Here is an 18,543-nt window from a genome sequence, read left to right on the forward strand (position 1 = left end):
TGGAGCGGACAATAATTCCAATTCAGCAATAAGTATAGCACTGAACACAAAGACAAAAACAACTTGAGTTCAGCTGTAGATGTTGCAATACCTTAAAGTCATGTTTTCTGCATTTACGACAAGAGAATATGCATGTGATCATGATTAATTGGCTAAAAATCATAGCACCATTCAACAAATGGTACATCCAGTTATCAAAAATTTTATATACTTTTCCCCTTTACAGCAATAAAAAAAAATATATAATGCATATATATTTTATTATTATTATTATTACACCGACAAACTTTTTGGGGATCGCAAGCTAGCTTAGCCCCAAAATGTTTTGTGTCTGTGCTTTGGCTGATTAATTAAAATTACCTTATTTCTTCTCTTTCTATTTGAATCAGCTTGTTCTTTTGACTGTGAGCGTCATAACCTGACATGTTCCTCTGAAACCAGCAAGTGTTGTCATCAGGAATGTCTCGGAGGATGCACTGGCTCTTTCTCCAATGAATGCATCGCTTGTAAACATGTGGTCTATAAAGGGAGATGCATGAAAAAATGCCCATCAAATACGTATGAAGTTAGTGTCCTTTTTTCTCCACATTTGTATTGTAATTATGGCCCCCTACATGCCAAAAGAGGGCTCGAGCCCCAAGGTCGGAGATGAATCCTATTATTAATTTTTTGCTCTACAAATTTACTTTGGAGGGGGGGGGGGACTCGTAGAAAATCTTAGTCATGGATCCTTCAAAGATCTTAACCTAGGGACCTGGCTCCAGGATGAAGACATCATAATTTTTGTCGTTGATGCTAATATTTTTTTTTTATTTACACTAGAACCCTGCTAATTCGAACTGGACCACAACCAGGACCAGAACCTGTTTCGATTAGCAAAAAATTTGGATTACTGAGTTTGTTGTTTAAACACTGTTTTTTTTTAAACTATAATAATAGTGAGTATATCCCTATATGAGTGGGATAAGAGTTACAGACCAGATAATCCTGTTTAATAATGACAACAACAATTGTGGGGAAATTTAAGTGGGTTTTTTTTTTACCTTTCCAGTGTTTCGTCTTTGCTTCAGCCAAGGGATGTTACAATTCATCAAACAGGTGCAAAAAAATGTTGCTTCGATATCTCATTGAGAATGAATCGCTTTCCATTCTCCAAAAATGAAAAATAAAAAGAACATCAATGAAAACGGGATCGAAACCATGCTAAAGAAAACCTGGGAAAAATTATGGCCAAGACTTGCTTTTGACCATGATCAAGAAACAACAAAGGAATCCGATGAAATCCTTCAGCCTTTAAAAGAAATCCATAGTTGCAAAGGGAAAAGATGTGGGTGAAATGTTATCATTGGCCTGTAACAGCCATTAAATTTTCACAGATGCAGAAGTCGTCTCTGAAGTTTCAAATGGTGATAACTCATAATCAAGTGATGTATTCAATCAGTAGTTTTTTTATAGTTTGTGTTGTTTTGCCTGGAAACGTCTCCAACCTTTGGCAAGGGTTTTGGGTTGAGCTGCAAACATTGATGATTGCCTTTTCAGTGCTTTGGAGTGGTTCTTAAACTATTCTAGGGCATTGCGAATAAATGTCATAAAGGAAGCAATTGGTGGCAAACCACTAGTGTGCGAACCACTAGGGTAGATTATTTGATACGCTACCGCCAAAGATTCATTCAGCAGCTGTGATAGCTTTTGAAATTGCATTTCCATTCTCTGAGCAGCATGATAATGCAACCCCTGCATACGTCATGCTTCTGAGACTATGAACACAGCAGCAACTAGATACCTGGTCAGTCAGGATGCAGTCAATGCAGAATTTATGAGAATTTTTTTTTATATGTTTTTGATTCTACAACTTTCCCATGTACATAATGTTTTTTAAGAGCCGTTCATATTAAGCGGGTTTTTTTTTTGGATTAATAGGGTTTGGTTTTGTAGGGTTCAAGTGTATATATAAAAGTTCAACCACAACACATAACTGTCATATGAATTTTCTATATTTCTCAATGATTCAAAAACATGTATATTATATATATTCATTGCCTTTAACTTTTAGTACATGAACCACCGTTGTGTAGAAGAAGAAGAATGCATTAACTACAGCAAAGAGTATCCTTACCAGGGGAAAGTGTTCTGGAAGCCGTTTCAGGGTCAGTGTGTACAAGAGTGTCCCACTGGATATATGGAAGACAAGAATAACAGGCACAGCTGCAGAAATTGTACAGACAGGTGTCCAAAAGGTAAAGCATGGTTGATTAAATGTATTTTTTTCAATTTAATCCATGTTCAACCTATTATATAGCTCAGGGGTAGCCAACTTCTCTCTGGTCAACGGCCAACATTGGTGAGCTGCAGCAACACGAGTCACACCAGGGAAGTGGACTGGTAACACTCTGGTGTATAAGCTGCACCAATAAAATTACCCAGAAGGCACATAGATTTGTCTTCGCCAATATAATGAAACAATGAGAGACAATAAATTAAACTTTTGAGCTGGGTTTTATATTTTTCCACTTCTTCATGAACCGAAATATATTCATTGCTTATGTGGTTCGTTGTGTTTCCAGCTCGATCCAATGCATCACAAAATTAATTTCCTCTGCAAATTATTTTATCCAATGCTTCTATGGTTTCAATTTTACAGACAAAACCTTTTTTTGCCAATTTTTTCTGCAATTATTTTTTTTCTTCTTACCCCTGACTTCGCACATTTCTCTTATAGCGACAACCCATACAGCTGAATGGATTGAATACTCAAGAAATTGATTTAACCCTAGAATGGTACCTGTACGTCTAAGAGATGTAGTTTCGTGTAGGTTTCATTAGGCATAGATTTTTTAGATACCATTCTAGGGTTAAGCATGAGTAGACTTCAAGATGAGTTTTATTATTGGGATGAAACGAGTACCAAAAAAGCTAGTTGCGTAGATAATGTTGACCATTGGAACAGGTAAACACATGATTGTACCAAGATGAGATGGATCCGCCAAGCTGTCTGTAGATGGGTAAAAATGAATTTTTAGACCATCACCTGGAACTTTTGTATGTCCATATGATTGCATGGAACTGAATTTGTGATACATGTGTTATAATTACATGAGCCCCCTTCTTTAATCAGAATGTCATTGGTTCTGTTTGAAGAAGTGCCAGTCTGTTTCAATGGCGAATGTCATCAACTTGGCATGTGGAAAATTTAGAAATAAATGCTTTGTTTTCGGCACAAACAATCACCGTGATCAGGAGTGGAACTAACTCTCTTGGTCAACAGCACAATATGAACCTGACTATTAAATATGATGTATTTTTGCTATTTTGATTTGTCTAGCCTAGTTGGTTTCGAGGTGCCATTGTGAGTTGGCATTCACTTTGAAAAAGTTCTGTCACAGGGAGCAGAACACCAAATATGTATTGAGCTCCAAATACAGAGACCACCAACAGACAATTTGCCCAATGAGACAGAAGAAAGAAATAGAAAAAAAAAATTATCTAAACTTTAAAGGCAATTTGTGTGTTCGAAAAGACAGTATGTTAAGAACATAGCGAGTCATTTTTGTGCCTAGAAATAATGACTGTAAATGATCTGTTAATCAAGAAGTCTATTGTTGGAATCATTAGCTCCAATGATGATCATACATTCAATATAATGCACAGTATTTTTACCTGGTCAGGGGTTGCACAAAATGACCTCGTGGGCTAACTGTTGGTCACCTCTGCTCTAGCTGATAAGCTATAATCTTTCATTTGCAAGATATACGGAAAACTGGATGTTGTGAAGATATTTATTTTTTGAGATGAGTTTTTCCCCTTCCTTAAAAAATCAACATATCAAAAAATAAATATCTTCACAACATTCAGTTTTCCGTATATCTTGTCGCTCTCCACTTGTTAATGCATCATGTCATGCATAATCTATCGATAACAATGCAATTATTTTACTTAATTGAAATTTGAATGGTTTATCTTTAGAGATGTTTGATCAGATAACTTATGTTTTGGCATCAATATCATCAAGCTATGTATTTCATTTGTGTCTTTTTCAGTGTGTCCTGGCGTCAATGTAAATAATGTAGCAGCCGCCCAAGGACTTCATGGTTGTACATATATAAATGGATCATTAGCGATAGAAATCAAAGGAGGCTGTAAGTATTATCAAATGTGATGTATTTTTAAAGGGTGGTTCGTGTCGTGTCTACCATTTTGAATTGGCAACTCTTTCGGTGTGTGTGTGTGTGTGTCCTATTTTTTTTGCAAGTTGAAGACAATTGGCTTTTTTTTTTTAGAGTTGAAGCCAAGGGCACCACCCTTGGCTCTTGAGAGACTTAGCTTTTGCCACGCCACGCCCCCCCCCATTTGTCAAGCTCTGGGGTATAGTTAGTCCAACAAATGTGCAGTAACTGTGGATAAGATACACAGTTATTGCAGTTGATGAGCAGTAGCAAGGTGCATATGAAATGCTTTAGACTTGGCAGTGCTTGACTTCAGTTTTGTATAGGAAATTTTGATTTCTAAATTGATTCTGCGATGCTGAAAATTTTGTGAGTGCTAATACCCAATGAGCAGTGACCATGAATCTTAGGGTACAGTTAGTCAAGCTAATGTGCAGCCAGAGGTGGATATATGGCTTAGCCACCTGAATGCCTTATTAAATATTTTTACTGAAATTCGCCTTTGGAATATAGCCTTCTTAGCCCCCCCCCCCCTCCTACTGTAAATATGCCTCAGTCTGAAGCTGTCAATTGTACATGGTTTGTTTTACAGTTGGTTCTGCAATTGTACTCAGCACCAGAACCTGGGGGCTGAGGCCATTTCGGTCCTCCCAAATAAATTTTGTGCGAAGGACTGAACACATTCAATAATTAATAAGCATACAATGTAATGCACCTTTCTCCCTTTCTGCGTACAGACTTGAGTCCTGTATATACAGAACAATGGGCAACTTTCTGCACCCTCAATGTTTTTTCATGTCTGTGCCTCTAATGGCAAATTAATAGCGTAACTCTTTACTCTCAAAGTATATAGGCTACCACGGACGCACCCATGCATTCTGACAGGGATGCCAATTCAAGTGTGCAGATGCAATATGTGCTACCCTATCTTATATATAAATGTGAAAGTATGTATGTATGTTTGTTCTTTATACAAATCAACAATTTTTCACTGATTGTTGCCAAATTTTGCATATGTACAAAACAGTACCGGGATTGAACCATAGACTACATTAAAAGTCCATCAGAGCAGGACAAATGCCGAAACGGGCGGAAAAACCTTTGGACAACATGGCTCCTGGGCCTCAACAGTCACTTTCGGAATGTTTACTTTGGTTACTGTGGTTCCCTAACAATGCGCTTCAGACATGCACCTGCCTTTACAATGGTTTGCCTCTTCTTTGATGCTGCCAGTATTATGTATAATATTATCACAAAAATTAGAAACTTTGTCTGGTTTTAATTTATACAAAAATTGCCACGTTTTCAAGGCAAATAAATTCAATTGGTCGAATGGTCGACACGTTTCGGCTCTTCAATAGAGAGCCATCATCAGGACCTCGTGGTCAGAATTCACACGAATCAGTCGTGGGGGGGGGGGGGTGATGTTTATGTCTGGTCGTCCGAAGAGTTCGCCTTTGTATTTGCTGCGTCCGAGTGGTCTTTGGATGCGAATTGGAATTTGCATTCAACACTTTGCAACAGATGGCTCCCCAATTCGTAGAAATTGAAGAAAACCTGTGCAGCACGGGTATTGTAGCTAGTACACAATAAATAAAATTTAAAACTAAGAACTATGCTTTTGGTTTGGCATCACTGATTTTTAGTAAAAATTGTTTCAAAACTTAATGTATCTATCATATTTTTTAATATCGTTATAACTAATTTTGTGACTTACTTTTGATATATTTGATTTTTGTTTCAACATGGGATTGAAATTCATCATTTTGATTTTGGTTTCTTATAGACAATGTTATTAAAGAGCTTGAAGAAAACTTGAACATGATACAGGAAATAAATGGTTACTTGAAAATAGCTCGAGCTTATCCTCTTATCTCACTTGACTTTCTGAAAGATCTGACTGTTATCCATGGCAGTGAACTTCATAAACAGAAGTATGGTTGACTATCATTATTTTTTTTCTTTTTACATGTGATAAATAAAGCTGGCATGTTCTGAGCTGTCTACACAGCCTCAACTACTATTACATCATCCATGCACGGGGGGGGGGGGGTAGTTGGTTGCAATAATTGTTTGACGTTAGGTGAAATCATAGTGAATTTTGAAAACGGATCTCTATTCAAAAACATTTTGGAGATTGGTCTACTTTGGCTTTGTGTAGTCTAATGTAAATGTCACTTATGTCCAAGTCTGGTCGTCCATTGTGAGCAGCATGAAGTGATAAACAATTCATGCACGGTTGTCTGTATTTGCAAATGCTGGCTTGGAAGATAAGAATTCTAGACAGCCCTCTGAACTTTCAACATTTGCAGAGGTTGATTCGATTCCTGGACCGTAACCTACATCTACTCCACAATAAGACGCGAGCTGCGGGATCAAGGGGATGACATTCGCTCTCGGAGGACCTGTCTTACGAGCCAACAAGAGAGGTAACATGGTTACCTATTAAAAAGTATAATTTACGGCCAAGAAGAAAAGCATCGGTTGTTTCACCGACACCTAATAATCGATACAATTTACGCCCAAGAAGACAAGTGTCAACTGTTTCATCCTTTTCCGGCAGGTGTGAATGAAATGGAGATGCTGGCCATATGGACGTCAATTTATATCTTTTGACAGCTTGATTGAAGAGATTGGTATATTCTAGATTGGATAAACTCACTTTCACCAGATTCTATCACATACAAGACAAAAACTATTCTTTGATTAGTTATATAAGGTCTATTACGATTACGGACTGATTATCTGTGGATGATGCTATATGATCACAATTTTTACTCCAGATTCTTTATTGTACATATGCATATCATTGTTATTTTCACTTAAATTAGTAAGTTTCCGGATACACCCATCCCCCGGGAAAGCTTCGATATCTCTCTGAGATGGGAAGCGGTGTGTGTCCGGTTCTTCAATGTTCAATGAATTTGCAAAACTGATTCCACTGTACAGAAAAAAGGAGATCATCGTCCACTAGACACAGTCTTCAGCAGCTGTAGCAGTAGACATCGTAATTTATTAAATCTTATTATTTAGTTATTCGCAACACAAACACCTTCTTCGAGTTTGTTTCAGATGTCTGAGTTTGTCAAATACAGGTCCGCTGGATCCATTTCTCAAAATATTCAGTTTTTCATTATTTACTCAAGATTATTAATGAAAACACTCATCTGCACAGAGTGCAGTCACAAATTCAGTACCATGTAGAGGTCGCTTTCAATGGAAGATGTCAAATGTCCCTAGTCGTCAGACTCAGAGTTGTCTGGTGTTGCTTGCTGCATGTTGTCGCCTCCAGTGGACGACTGGCCTAATCCAAACTCTATTGTGTTTTACTACTGTACAAGTTTCATGTGCTTTTTTACTTTGCTTGTTTGTTTGCCTCAGAGGCAAAATTATCTGTGCATATATTTTTTTCCCCCATAACTTTCTTCAGTTTCATACCTCAAAGACCAACCACCTAAAACATTTTCCCTTCTTACCATCTTAGCTATGCACTTTTGGTACTTGACAATCCAAATCTCCAAGATCTATGGGACTGGAAAAATAAGAAGAGTAAATTGCACATTCGAGGTGGCAAGGTTTTCTTTCATTTCAATTCCAAGCTGTGCCCTAGCAAGATATTAGATCTGAAGAAATATGCAGAGGTCATGGAATGGGATGACAGAGATGTTTCACCTAGTTCCAATGGAGATAGAGTTGCATGTAAGTCCTCCTTATTTAAAGTCGTTCCATGTTGTAAAATTTTTTAGCACCAAATATCATGAATTATTTTTCTTTTTGGATACACTGGAAAAATTTCATGATTTTGTTTAACCATTGAAGGTGATGTGACTAATATGAATGTCAGCATCCCCGTTATACGATCCAGAGTAGCTGAAATACGCTGGCAAAGTTTCCGAAGTCAACTTCATGATTCCAGATCGCTTTTGGGATATGTAATTTATTACAGAGAAGCGTAAGTATAGATTATATTGAAACAGGTCACGTTTCTCTAGTATTTATTAAACTATTCATCCAGTTGTTGCATTTATGAAACTAGATATTGTTCTCTCTCCCAGGCTCCCCAACCCGTCTTTGTAGGTGCGGACCCAGTGAATATGTAACATGACGACCTGGGATCTCTTACAAATCTCAATGTTCATCTAATCTTGTTTAGACCCCAGGGTTCGTTGGCTATGGGAAACCACCCGAGGCACCCACTGGTGATCTGGTTCGGGCCAGTTCGCTTAGTCTGACGGTCGGGGGGTAGGGTCTCCTGGCTGTCGGGCAAGAACTGGGCCAGAGGTCGGGCTGCCAATGTCCCATATAAAGTCCGGTTTCCATCTATGTCAGAGATCCCAATAGCTCGTCTAGTTACCTTCTCTTTCCCTTTGGGGGGTTCCCGCGGCTCGTCGGTGGGAACCGCGTCTGGTCGTCATCAAACTCAAATAGCGAATTAATTGTGCAATATAATGTAAATATTCTGCAAGGTGTGATATGAATGTACAATAAATTTTACCTCCTCTGTGGGTCCTAGGACCATCTCGCGGTCTATAATGTCATGAGCTTATACAATGTGCAATAGGCCTAAGAGTTGTGGATCCCGGTCGAGCCCCCAGATTTAAATGCAACGTTTGTCTTGCATTTCCTGGTTCTTTATTAATTTAACCCCAGTGATCATTGAATGGGACAAGACTTTAGTTAAATTATAAACATTTATTCTATTAACTATATGGTACTATATGCAACAAAATGCTACACAATGAGTTGCCCCTTGAAAACATTGCCCTGGATCAGTGTTGCTGAAGTTAGGTTACCCTTAACTTACAAAATTCGTATACACTATCTACAAAAATTTCCTGTATTAAATTTTCAATGCTAGTGTTTGTTATGTCTTCATATGTTAAGCATTGATGCCACTAAATGAGGTACCCTGCAGTATTTACATTCCATGGTAAGTTGTTGTCATTTATTCTTGTTGAGATGTTTACCCTTGTCAACATTCTGATATGAGCAGAGAGAGTTTCAAAACAGGAAGTTAAAAAAATTTATTAGTTAATGAAGATAGTCTGTGCAGTGCCGTCCTAACACATGGGCTCACCCAAGCACAGCCCGGGGTCCTTACGAGGAGAGGGGCCTCAGAAAGATGAGAAGTAGTTAAATTTTTCGAGAATTTCTAAGGTGGGCCTCAGAAAAATCACTTGACCCAGGAGCTCATGATGCTCTTAAGACGGCCCTGAATCTGTGGCCTACTTTTACATGAGAAATAAAAATCGGTAAAAAACCGACAAGAGATATGCTCACTAAAAACTCACTTACATATGACGCACTACAACTTCTGACAGTTTTTCTTCACTCATCATGCAAAGGATTATTGGGGAAGAAGGTATGAACTTGTATAAATCCACTAAAAGATGTAGCGCAGTTATTGTACATTGTGTGGTAAAAATAAACTGATATACACACACTGCTCAGACGTATGTAGCGCCCATTCTGGTGGAGATGTTTTGATGAAACTTGGTATATAGAATATGTTGGTATATATGGTCCCCATGGGGAAAAGAAATTCAATAAAAAAGTTCAATTTTTGACCACCAGGTGAAAATTTGGCAATATTTTTATCATGGTTACATTTTCTCCTTGTGGTCCAAATAATGTATATACCAAGTTTCAATGAAATGTGTCCACCACGACGGGTGCTACATGGGTCGGAGTAATTTCAGTATAACTAAGCTCAGTAGTATTAGTTTACTTATTCTGACACTACTTTGACAAATGCAGCGCTTGTTGTGGTGGACATATTTCATTGAAACTTGGAATATACATTATTTAGACCATGGGGGGAAGAAAACTGCAATAAAATTTTGCCACTTTTTAACCTGGTGGTCAAAAATCGAACTTTTTTCAATTGGATATTTCTTTTCCTCTCCATGGTCCATTTATACATACTTCTGAGTAGTGTGAGTTTATTTTTAATCACCCTGTACCTTTTTTCCCCTTACAAAGGTAAAATAATTGTCAGCATCTAGAAATTAACCGCCTTCTCCAGGACAATCTTGCTCTTGTAAACATGGCTTATGGAGCTACATAAGCTATCATTACAACACATGTATTTAAACACTTCAATATACATACACTTTGTTTTTTTTTTCAAGCTTTGAATTTAATAACTTTTCATTAAAATTTTTTTTCAGGCCGTACAATAATGTGTCTATATTTGAAGGACGTGATGCTTGTGGGGCTGATCTGTAAGTATTAATTACATGATTTTCTTTTTTGATTGTCCAGTCCAGTGTTTCCTAAAGTGGGAAATATTGCTTACTCCTAGAGGGTGCACAGACGACAATAGAAGCTATGAGTATAACATGGGATTCTATGGGTTGGCTTGAGTTGGGGGTGATGAGAGAAAAAAATGTCAGATGAAGTGGGGCGTTAAAACAAAAAAATATGTCGGGTACTATGGTCTAGTTAAGGGATCCTCAACTTTTCAGACATTATGGGCCAAATTAAAACTTTTCACGAAGCCTGCTGTCAACAATTCATGCTGTGGTAATGCCCTTTCTTAATCATGATCTGCCAAGTTATCAAACACTTTTATTCACTCTGAAATTATTTCTTCCATTAAATTTTAATTTTATATTCATTTTGAAATAATTTTTTTCATCGATTCTGATTTCTTTTATAAATTATGAAATTTGTCCCGATAATTCTGTAATTATACGACATGATGTCGCGCTTTACCTGTTGATGCAATTTGTAAGTCATATATATATATATACATAGCCATCTGGTGGCTTGTCATCCACGAGCTATTAGCTGATCGTGTCAGACTGTCCATTGCACTGTCCCGTTCTGCATATATACGCTCCAATGAAGGAAAATCTCGATCTCCTCTGTAGCTTTGTGGTGAGAGCACTCATCCTGTAAACGATGGACCGGGATTCGACTCCTGGTAGAGGCAGAAAGAGTTTTTTCTTCCTTAAAAAATCAATGTCTCAAAAATAAATATCTTCACAACATCCAGTTTTCTGTATATTTTGCAATTCTGTAATTATTTTTTCAGTAATTTTAAATTTTCATTATGAAATTATTTCTTTCGCAAATTTTCAAAATTTTTTCTTGTAGACTTTTAAGAATTATGAAATCACTCTCGATAATTCAGAAATTATTTTTTCAATAATTCTAAAATTCTTTAATTATGGTGTTTTTCAGCATTTCTCTAATTATATGTATACATTTCGGATGTTGAATTTTGTTTCTCAAAATCATTGGTCTCTAACAGTTTTTTTTACTCTGGGTCCCTACGAATTTGTTATGAAATTATTTCTTTCGCAAATTTTCAAAATTTTTTCTTGTAGACTTTTAAGAATTATGAAATCACTCTCGATAATTCAGAAATTATTTTTTCAATAATTCTAAAATTCTTTAATTATGGTGTTTTTCAGCATTTCTCTAATTATATGTATACATTTCGGATGTTGAATTTTGTTTCTCAAAATCATTGGTCTCTAACAGTTTTTTTTACTCTGGGTCCCTACGAATTTGTTATAACGACCCTTTCAATGTACCAAATACACAGAATTACTGTTAAATCTGAAAAGTATCCCACAATTCTAATTACAGCAGTACAGATTTGAGTAGCTAGTGCTCTCAACAGTTTTTATTTTTATTTTTTGTAATTTAATTGTTTTTCTATCTTAAATTGCTATTATTTTTTTTTTTTAAATGGTTGACGGGTCTGCAGTTGTATTAGGCCTACGGGTGATGGGTTGAAGACCGCTCGTCTAGTTCATAGTTTCTCAAACTTTTTGTTTCCATTGCTTTCTTTTTTCAAAATTTTTTTCTTCCATCACCTCCCAACTTAAACCAACCTATAGGATTCCATGCTATATGCCTGTAGCTTATACTCGCCCCTCCCGGACAGATTGCCGTCTTTGGGAAACACTGGTCTAGGCTAACTCATGTAATGACCAGTGATGTCTTAATGCATGGACCCATCCTGGCACGGCAAGGGGGTCTCAAGAGTGGAGGGGGCCTCATAAAAATGAGATCTGATTAAAATTTACTAGAATTTACCAGGTAGTGCCTCACAAAAACCACTTGTCCCGGGAACCCACAATGCTCTTAAGAAGGCCCTGGTAATGACTTAAAATATAATAGCTGTCTGTTTTTATTCAGCAGATGACAATTGTAAGCATGCTGGTTATGAATAAATAACAACATTAGTTATGACTATTTTTGTTATTGCAATTTTGCAACCGCTACAATGTAAATTTTGTAAATAAAAAGACTGTAGTTTAATGATCTTTCTTTTTTTCCTCTGTCTAGATGGAAAGTTAGAGATGTAGAAATAACTGAAGACTCTGATCAAATTAGATACATAATTTATAATCTCAAACCATTCACTCAGTATGCTTTGTACATCAGAACGTATACGACTGCTTCGGGCAGACAGGGTGCACAGAGTTCCATTGTTTACTTCAAAACAAAGCCTGATAGTGAGTACAATTGGTTGTTTTTTTTATTTTAAAAAAAAAGTGGATATCATCAATATGATAGATGGTGCTTGTTAGAATCATGTAAAGTGTATAACGATAATGTTATCATTCGAGTATTGTTATCACTTTCACAAATTATGGAGCAGACATATATCATAACATGGGAAATTTTTTTATATGAAGACAACAGCTATTTTCTGAATTTTATGCAGAGAAAAGAAAAGTAATCTGGTCTCTGCCAGGCCTCAAACCCAAGCCCTCTTGCATTTTGGGCAAGCATGCTACCCCCTGATAACTATATACTTCGTTATAGTTCTCAGGATTTTGGTTATTATGTTACCAATTATTTTTTCATCCAAAGTTTTTTTTGTGCATTTTGAAGCTAAAAGATCGAGCCATACTTATTTTTTCCCCATGTGTTTTCATTATCAGTTAATTTATCTTACTTGCATCTGAGTTTGCTTTAAATATAAAGTTATTGATTGTTTACTGCTATTGAAAGCCCCCAGAGTCCCGATATAACCATATTATGCAGCACACACTGTAGTTTTAGGGCGGATTCACATCTACAAATGTTCATAGTGTCATGTTAGACATGGCGAACATTTTTTAACATGAAGCCAATGAATGTATTTATATCTATTGTATTGTAGCTGCACAGACGCAGATAGGTACTTTTATGTTAAAGAATGTATGCCATGTATGACACAAGATGGTGAATATTTAGATGTAATCCTCTCATGTGTTTTCACATAATATGGTTTTATAATGTTTTTTTATATTTTATGTTTGGGCAGGCATGGATCTAGAAGGGATGATTGTCACATTTGCCTCCCCCACAGAACCAAAAATAATATAGAAAACAATGATTCTGTCCAGTAAAATACAGGATGTCTAGCAGGGTTTAAGCTAGATAAAAAATTCCTTTAGCAAAAAGCGAAAATGAGGAAAAAGCTTTAGCAAAATACTACAATGCTAATGATTGATGGTTGGATGTCTGCTCGTTTCGTACCTCCTGAACGCATTTTTGCAAAAGTGTCTACTACTTCTTTCGCATTCTAAGATTTTTTTTTTCATATTTTGTGAGAAATGCGACTGTAGCTTAAATCCTGATAGTTAATATAGGACCCTTAACCTCACGAAGTATCCCCTTCAATATCATAACACCCTGGATTTGTGCCTATGCTAGAGTCAGGCACAGATCCAGGGCAATGTGCTGGGAAAGCTGACTTACTGTACAGGTATGTTGAATTGTCATATATCTACAGGATAGACCAATTTTTCCCTATATTATTTGGCTCTTAGTAAGGAATTACAGAAAATTCACTGTCAACAATTCACCGAAAGTAAAATTCACTGTCAACAATTCACCGAAAGTAAAATTCACTGGCAACAGTTCAGCAGGAGTGATTGAGCAAGTGAGTGAACTAGGGCACATCTGAATGAGGGAGTGAATTACCAAGTAAGTGACTGACTGAACAAGTAGTTGACAGAGTGAGTGGCTGAGTATTTTGACTGGTATTTTCTAATTAGCTCATGTGGTCGCTCACTAACTCTTACCCACTTTTTCACTCACCAGACCCTAACTATTAATTTTCTAAGTATCTCAGTAATAAATTTTACTTTTGGGGAATTGCATGATGATGAATAGTGTTGGCTGTGGATTTCTCAGACATGCTTGAGAGGGTTGATTGCCCCTTCCCCATCGCATCCCTCTAGATCAGCGGCTCTCAACTGGTGCTCCGCGGAGTCCTTGGGGCTCTGTGTGAACTCCCTAGGGGCTCTTCTGCCTCTTGAGAAAAATATTTAAAAAAAAATAGTAAATTTGAAAAAAATAATTATAAATATTTTTTAATAATAAAAATAAATTGGTAACTTTAATAAATAGATGAAAAAGAGAGACGTAGGGGACGGCCATAAAAATTATACACCAAAAAGGGCTCCGCAAATCAGGAAAGGTTGAGAACTGCTGCTCTAGATTCATGCCTGGCTGGAGTGTATCATTGAAAAAAAAAATGTGTTTCCTGTCAAGCGTTTTAGAAGAGCCGAAGTGCGGGTGACTTGCTTTATTTATTGTTAACTGAATATGTTTTGTACTCTGATATATTTCAGCTCCGACTCTACCACTTAGTATCAAAGCTCGTTCTCCTCTCCACGAAGAAATAGTAATTTCTTGGAGGCCTCCAAAGACACCAAACGGAAATGTCACTCATTATATTGTGGAAGGGATACGAGAGGTTGACTCAGTTGATTTCATAAACCAAAGGGACTATTGCCTGGAACGTAAGTTTTCATTTGTATCACTTTTCATTCATGTAATCACTTGGAATAAATGAGATGTGAATGATGTGACAAAGAATTTTTCATTTAAAATCAAAGTTGATTCCCACCCACCTGCTTGTCAGCACTATCTCCTGTATACCATCTGAAAAAAATGGATAGCTGCATCCAGAAGCAAATTAAAATTGGTTGAAGCCCTGGGCGTGGAAGAAAATATTGTGCGCCTTAAATTAGAAAAAAAATTGTAAAGTTTGGGTTTTGTGAGCCCTTTAGAAGTCTTTGACCAGGGTGTGCATCTGCCATTAAATCTGCCTCTAGTTGCATCCAATGCCTTGTGGGGAATAATTGTATTTGCGCCCAGTAACACCAAAGGGCCGAAGATCAGTGAATTGTTCTTACTTTTCTAATAGATATGTATATGTTACAGTAAATGTGATAAATCTGGTTATTATGCATAATTGTAGACCATTTTTGGTAAGTTCGATAAATTTCCCCTAAATGTATCGCTTTCATTGTCAATTATGCGTAATATCCAAGCGATATTGGTAAATTTGAAAATGCTGAAAAAAAATTATTGCTTTTACTGGTGATTGTGCATAACACCCAATCATCGTTGGTATATATAAATATAATAAATCTTACTAAATTCATCACATTTACTGGTCAAACTTAATCATGTACTCTCTGTATATTGTCCATTAGTTTTTCTGGCAAATTAATGGAAACTTTTTTTTTAATTTTAGCCATATCAGTTCCTGCTTATAAGAAAGTTGATGAAGAAACGTCACCTAGGAGTGTATGGTTCAATGCTACTACAACAGTTTCTCCGAATCGTCAGTCTAACCCTGACTGTTGCCAGTGTGACAAGAGTAAAACTCAACTTGAGGACGAAGAAGAAGATGCGGAATTTCAAATCCATTTTGAAGACTTTTTGCATAATAATGTCTATATCAAAAAGTGAGTTAAGTGATTTGATTTGACATAAACATTTTAATTAAAAAATTAAAATCTGCATAAATAAATCATTTGCAACCAAAATCGGAACAATCTAATTGTGAATGCCCCTTGTTACAGAGAGTGGAATAATCTGCCTATGCAGTATGTAAAGTCCTCTTTCCTTACTCATTCATGGGATAGTTGGCAAATTAAGAGGGAGAATGCAAATCGGTTTGGAGGTGATGAAAATGAAAAAAAAAAGTTTTTTCAGTGTAGTTAGAGAAGCACCTAAGTTTCATTGTGGTAAAATGCTCGTCCACCTCTGTGAAGGTTACTGTCGGGTCCCATTCCAAACAAAAACTTTCTCCGTGGTGTATTGGTTGAGAGATAATTTAATTTTTGAATATGTTTACACACATTGGAAGAGTGCTGGTTTAGAGGAGATATGATTGAAGCATGACTGAAAATTTTAAAATTTTCTACGGGGTGGATGTGGCAATATAGGATGGACCATAAGTTATTAATGCACCATAAATCATAATATCTAACAATCATTATAATAAATGAACAGGAAGAATGAAATCCAAGGTACCACTGTATGTTGGATCTCAACCACCTTGTTGGGCATTTTGCCTGTTGTGGTCATCTATTTGTATTTACTTATCTTTATGCAAACTTTGAAGGAGGGGGAAAAGGGAGTATTGATTTGATATATCTTGTTCACTTGCAGTCCAACGGCGATCAATACTGGAAGACGACGTCGATCTCCGATTCTCACACCTAAGCCCGATGAAGCCCAGTTCAACACGCCTGCTGCTACTGCAGGAACAGCTATGGGTGGCTCATCAAAATTGTCAGGTGAAGCCGAAGATGATGATGTTCATGAAGGAAACATTCTCAAACAGTTTCGTCGTTCTGTGTATCATCACACCTTCCTTGTTGTGTCTAATCTCAGGCATTTCACCGAGTACACCATTGAAGTAAAATTTATTTTATATTGGTTTGTCTATTTTGTTTTTTCACTGGCATGTAACTGTTAGGAGGCTCGCTTTTACCATTGTTGCTTTTTTTTTTCTTCTTCACGTGAATGATTTACGGCAGTAGAATTCTAATCATTGGTCGTAGTAGCATATGCTGGATTTTATCATGGGGGAGGGGCTCATATTTCCCCCCCCCCCAACCAGAAAGGGGGATTTGAATGTCAAAAACATATCTGTATGATAGTATAAATTTCGCCGATCCATTCCCAAGTTTTTGTACTATCTTGATGTTGGATCCAGGGTATGGAAAAATCATGATTTTTTTTTAAATCAAAAAAATGGGATTTTTTCGAGTTAAATCGGATTTTTTTGATTGAAATTAACTGACTGCTTATTAATTAAAACATCTTGTTAATCATTAAGAATGCATATTTTCATATCACCTAACTGCTTTTTTCTCCTAATTCCTCAAATTTAATTAAGCATTAACGAATACACTACAAACTATAAGCAAAAAATACAAACACCAAAATGTGCTTATGTAACACAAAAGATCATTGATCCCAAATTAACTTCACAGACTGACATTTTTTTTTTGTACAGAAAAGTTTGTTTATTCATGAACCCCTTCCCCCCATTTAAGTGAATGAGTGGTGACAACTCAGTATCATACATTTGGTGGAGACATCTACATTCACTCGATATACAACCACAGCATCAACTAAATAAAACATTCGACTGGCAAGATTATTTCTTGCAAAATTAATGGATGTGCTTCTGACTTGCACGATGTTGCTTAATTTAATAGTTTACACGTTTTCATTCTTTCACAGATGTAATGGGTTTTGGTAAAAACTGAGCAAACTCAAAATTTTAATATGAAAAGTAAAGTCGAAAGCTCAATGGTATTTATGTTGGTATGACATCTGTTATTATTTTGATTCAGCAATCAGAGCAAAGCTTCATACAGAAAATTATTCCTCTGTTTTTTAATCATGGGAACCCTGGTTCTAGTGCTACATTGCAATGCGTTAAAAATAGTGCAGTCTAGCTCCCCATGTTTTTCATGCACAAAATCTAGAAATAGAGCAGCTTTCTTTCTGCACTGTATCTAGGGATTAAGTTCAAGTCTGTATTTACCCCAAAGATCTTCTATATACTTCATTTAATCACAAACTTTATCACATATCAGTAATGTGCAAACCATACCAGGTTACATTTAAACTTCAATCATTTTGAATTTATGTAAAGAAAAACAAAATTTAAATTTTGTGATTTAAATCAATTATCATTTTTAAAAAAATATCAAGATTTAAATCGGCGTACCCTGGTTGGATCAGGAAGATCTTTCTAGTCTAATCAATGCCATTCCAGTCCTTGTGTATGAGGCGCATGTGTGGTGGGGGGAGGGGGGTGGGCTCGTGTACCCTTTTCCCCAATACGATCAAAACGTTGATCACACTTTTATAGAAATTTTTTTTTTCATTGCTCAAACTCGTATGCCATCTATAAATCTTTGAGAAACTAATTAATAAATTAATTTTTAAAAATATTCGAATTCCCCAGGAAAAAAAAAGGCAGATAATACACAGCACTGTATGAACCATATTAATGCACCCTTCATGTTTTCAACATGCAATCTGCAGATTCTACCCAGGAAAATACAGTAATTATTAAATTTTCAAATTCTCGTTATTCTGTAAACCAGTG

General features: G+C 36.4%; 1 protein-coding gene across 1 annotated transcript in view; it reads left to right on the forward strand.

The window, feature by feature from the left end:
• LOC149071641 (insulin-like peptide receptor) overlaps positions 1–18,543 on the forward strand; it is a 164,905-nt gene that overhangs the window by 129,724 nt on the left and 16,638 nt on the right. The window contains exons 4-14 of the mRNA XM_089247614.1: positions 390–565; positions 2,054–2,237; positions 4,038–4,136; positions 5,950–6,097; positions 7,648–7,862; positions 7,983–8,115; positions 10,334–10,387; positions 12,468–12,637; positions 14,750–14,920; positions 15,661–15,874; positions 16,584–16,833. Coding sequence (XP_089103740.1) covers positions 390–565; positions 2,054–2,237; positions 4,038–4,136; positions 5,950–6,097; positions 7,648–7,862; positions 7,983–8,115; positions 10,334–10,387; positions 12,468–12,637; positions 14,750–14,920; positions 15,661–15,874; positions 16,584–16,833 — 1,814 coding nt within the window. The remainder of the gene's footprint in view (positions 1–389; positions 566–2,053; positions 2,238–4,037; positions 4,137–5,949; positions 6,098–7,647; positions 7,863–7,982; positions 8,116–10,333; positions 10,388–12,467; positions 12,638–14,749; positions 14,921–15,660; positions 15,875–16,583; positions 16,834–18,543) is intronic.

The sequence above is a fragment of the Pholcus phalangioides genome, unplaced genomic scaffold, assembly GCF_987345545.1.
Source record: "Pholcus phalangioides strain wild (caught in Gottingen) unplaced genomic scaffold, Ppha-v1.0 ptg000018l_1, whole genome shotgun sequence".
In the NCBI taxonomy this organism is placed as follows: Eukaryota; Metazoa; Arthropoda; class Arachnida; order Araneae; family Pholcidae; genus Pholcus; species Pholcus phalangioides.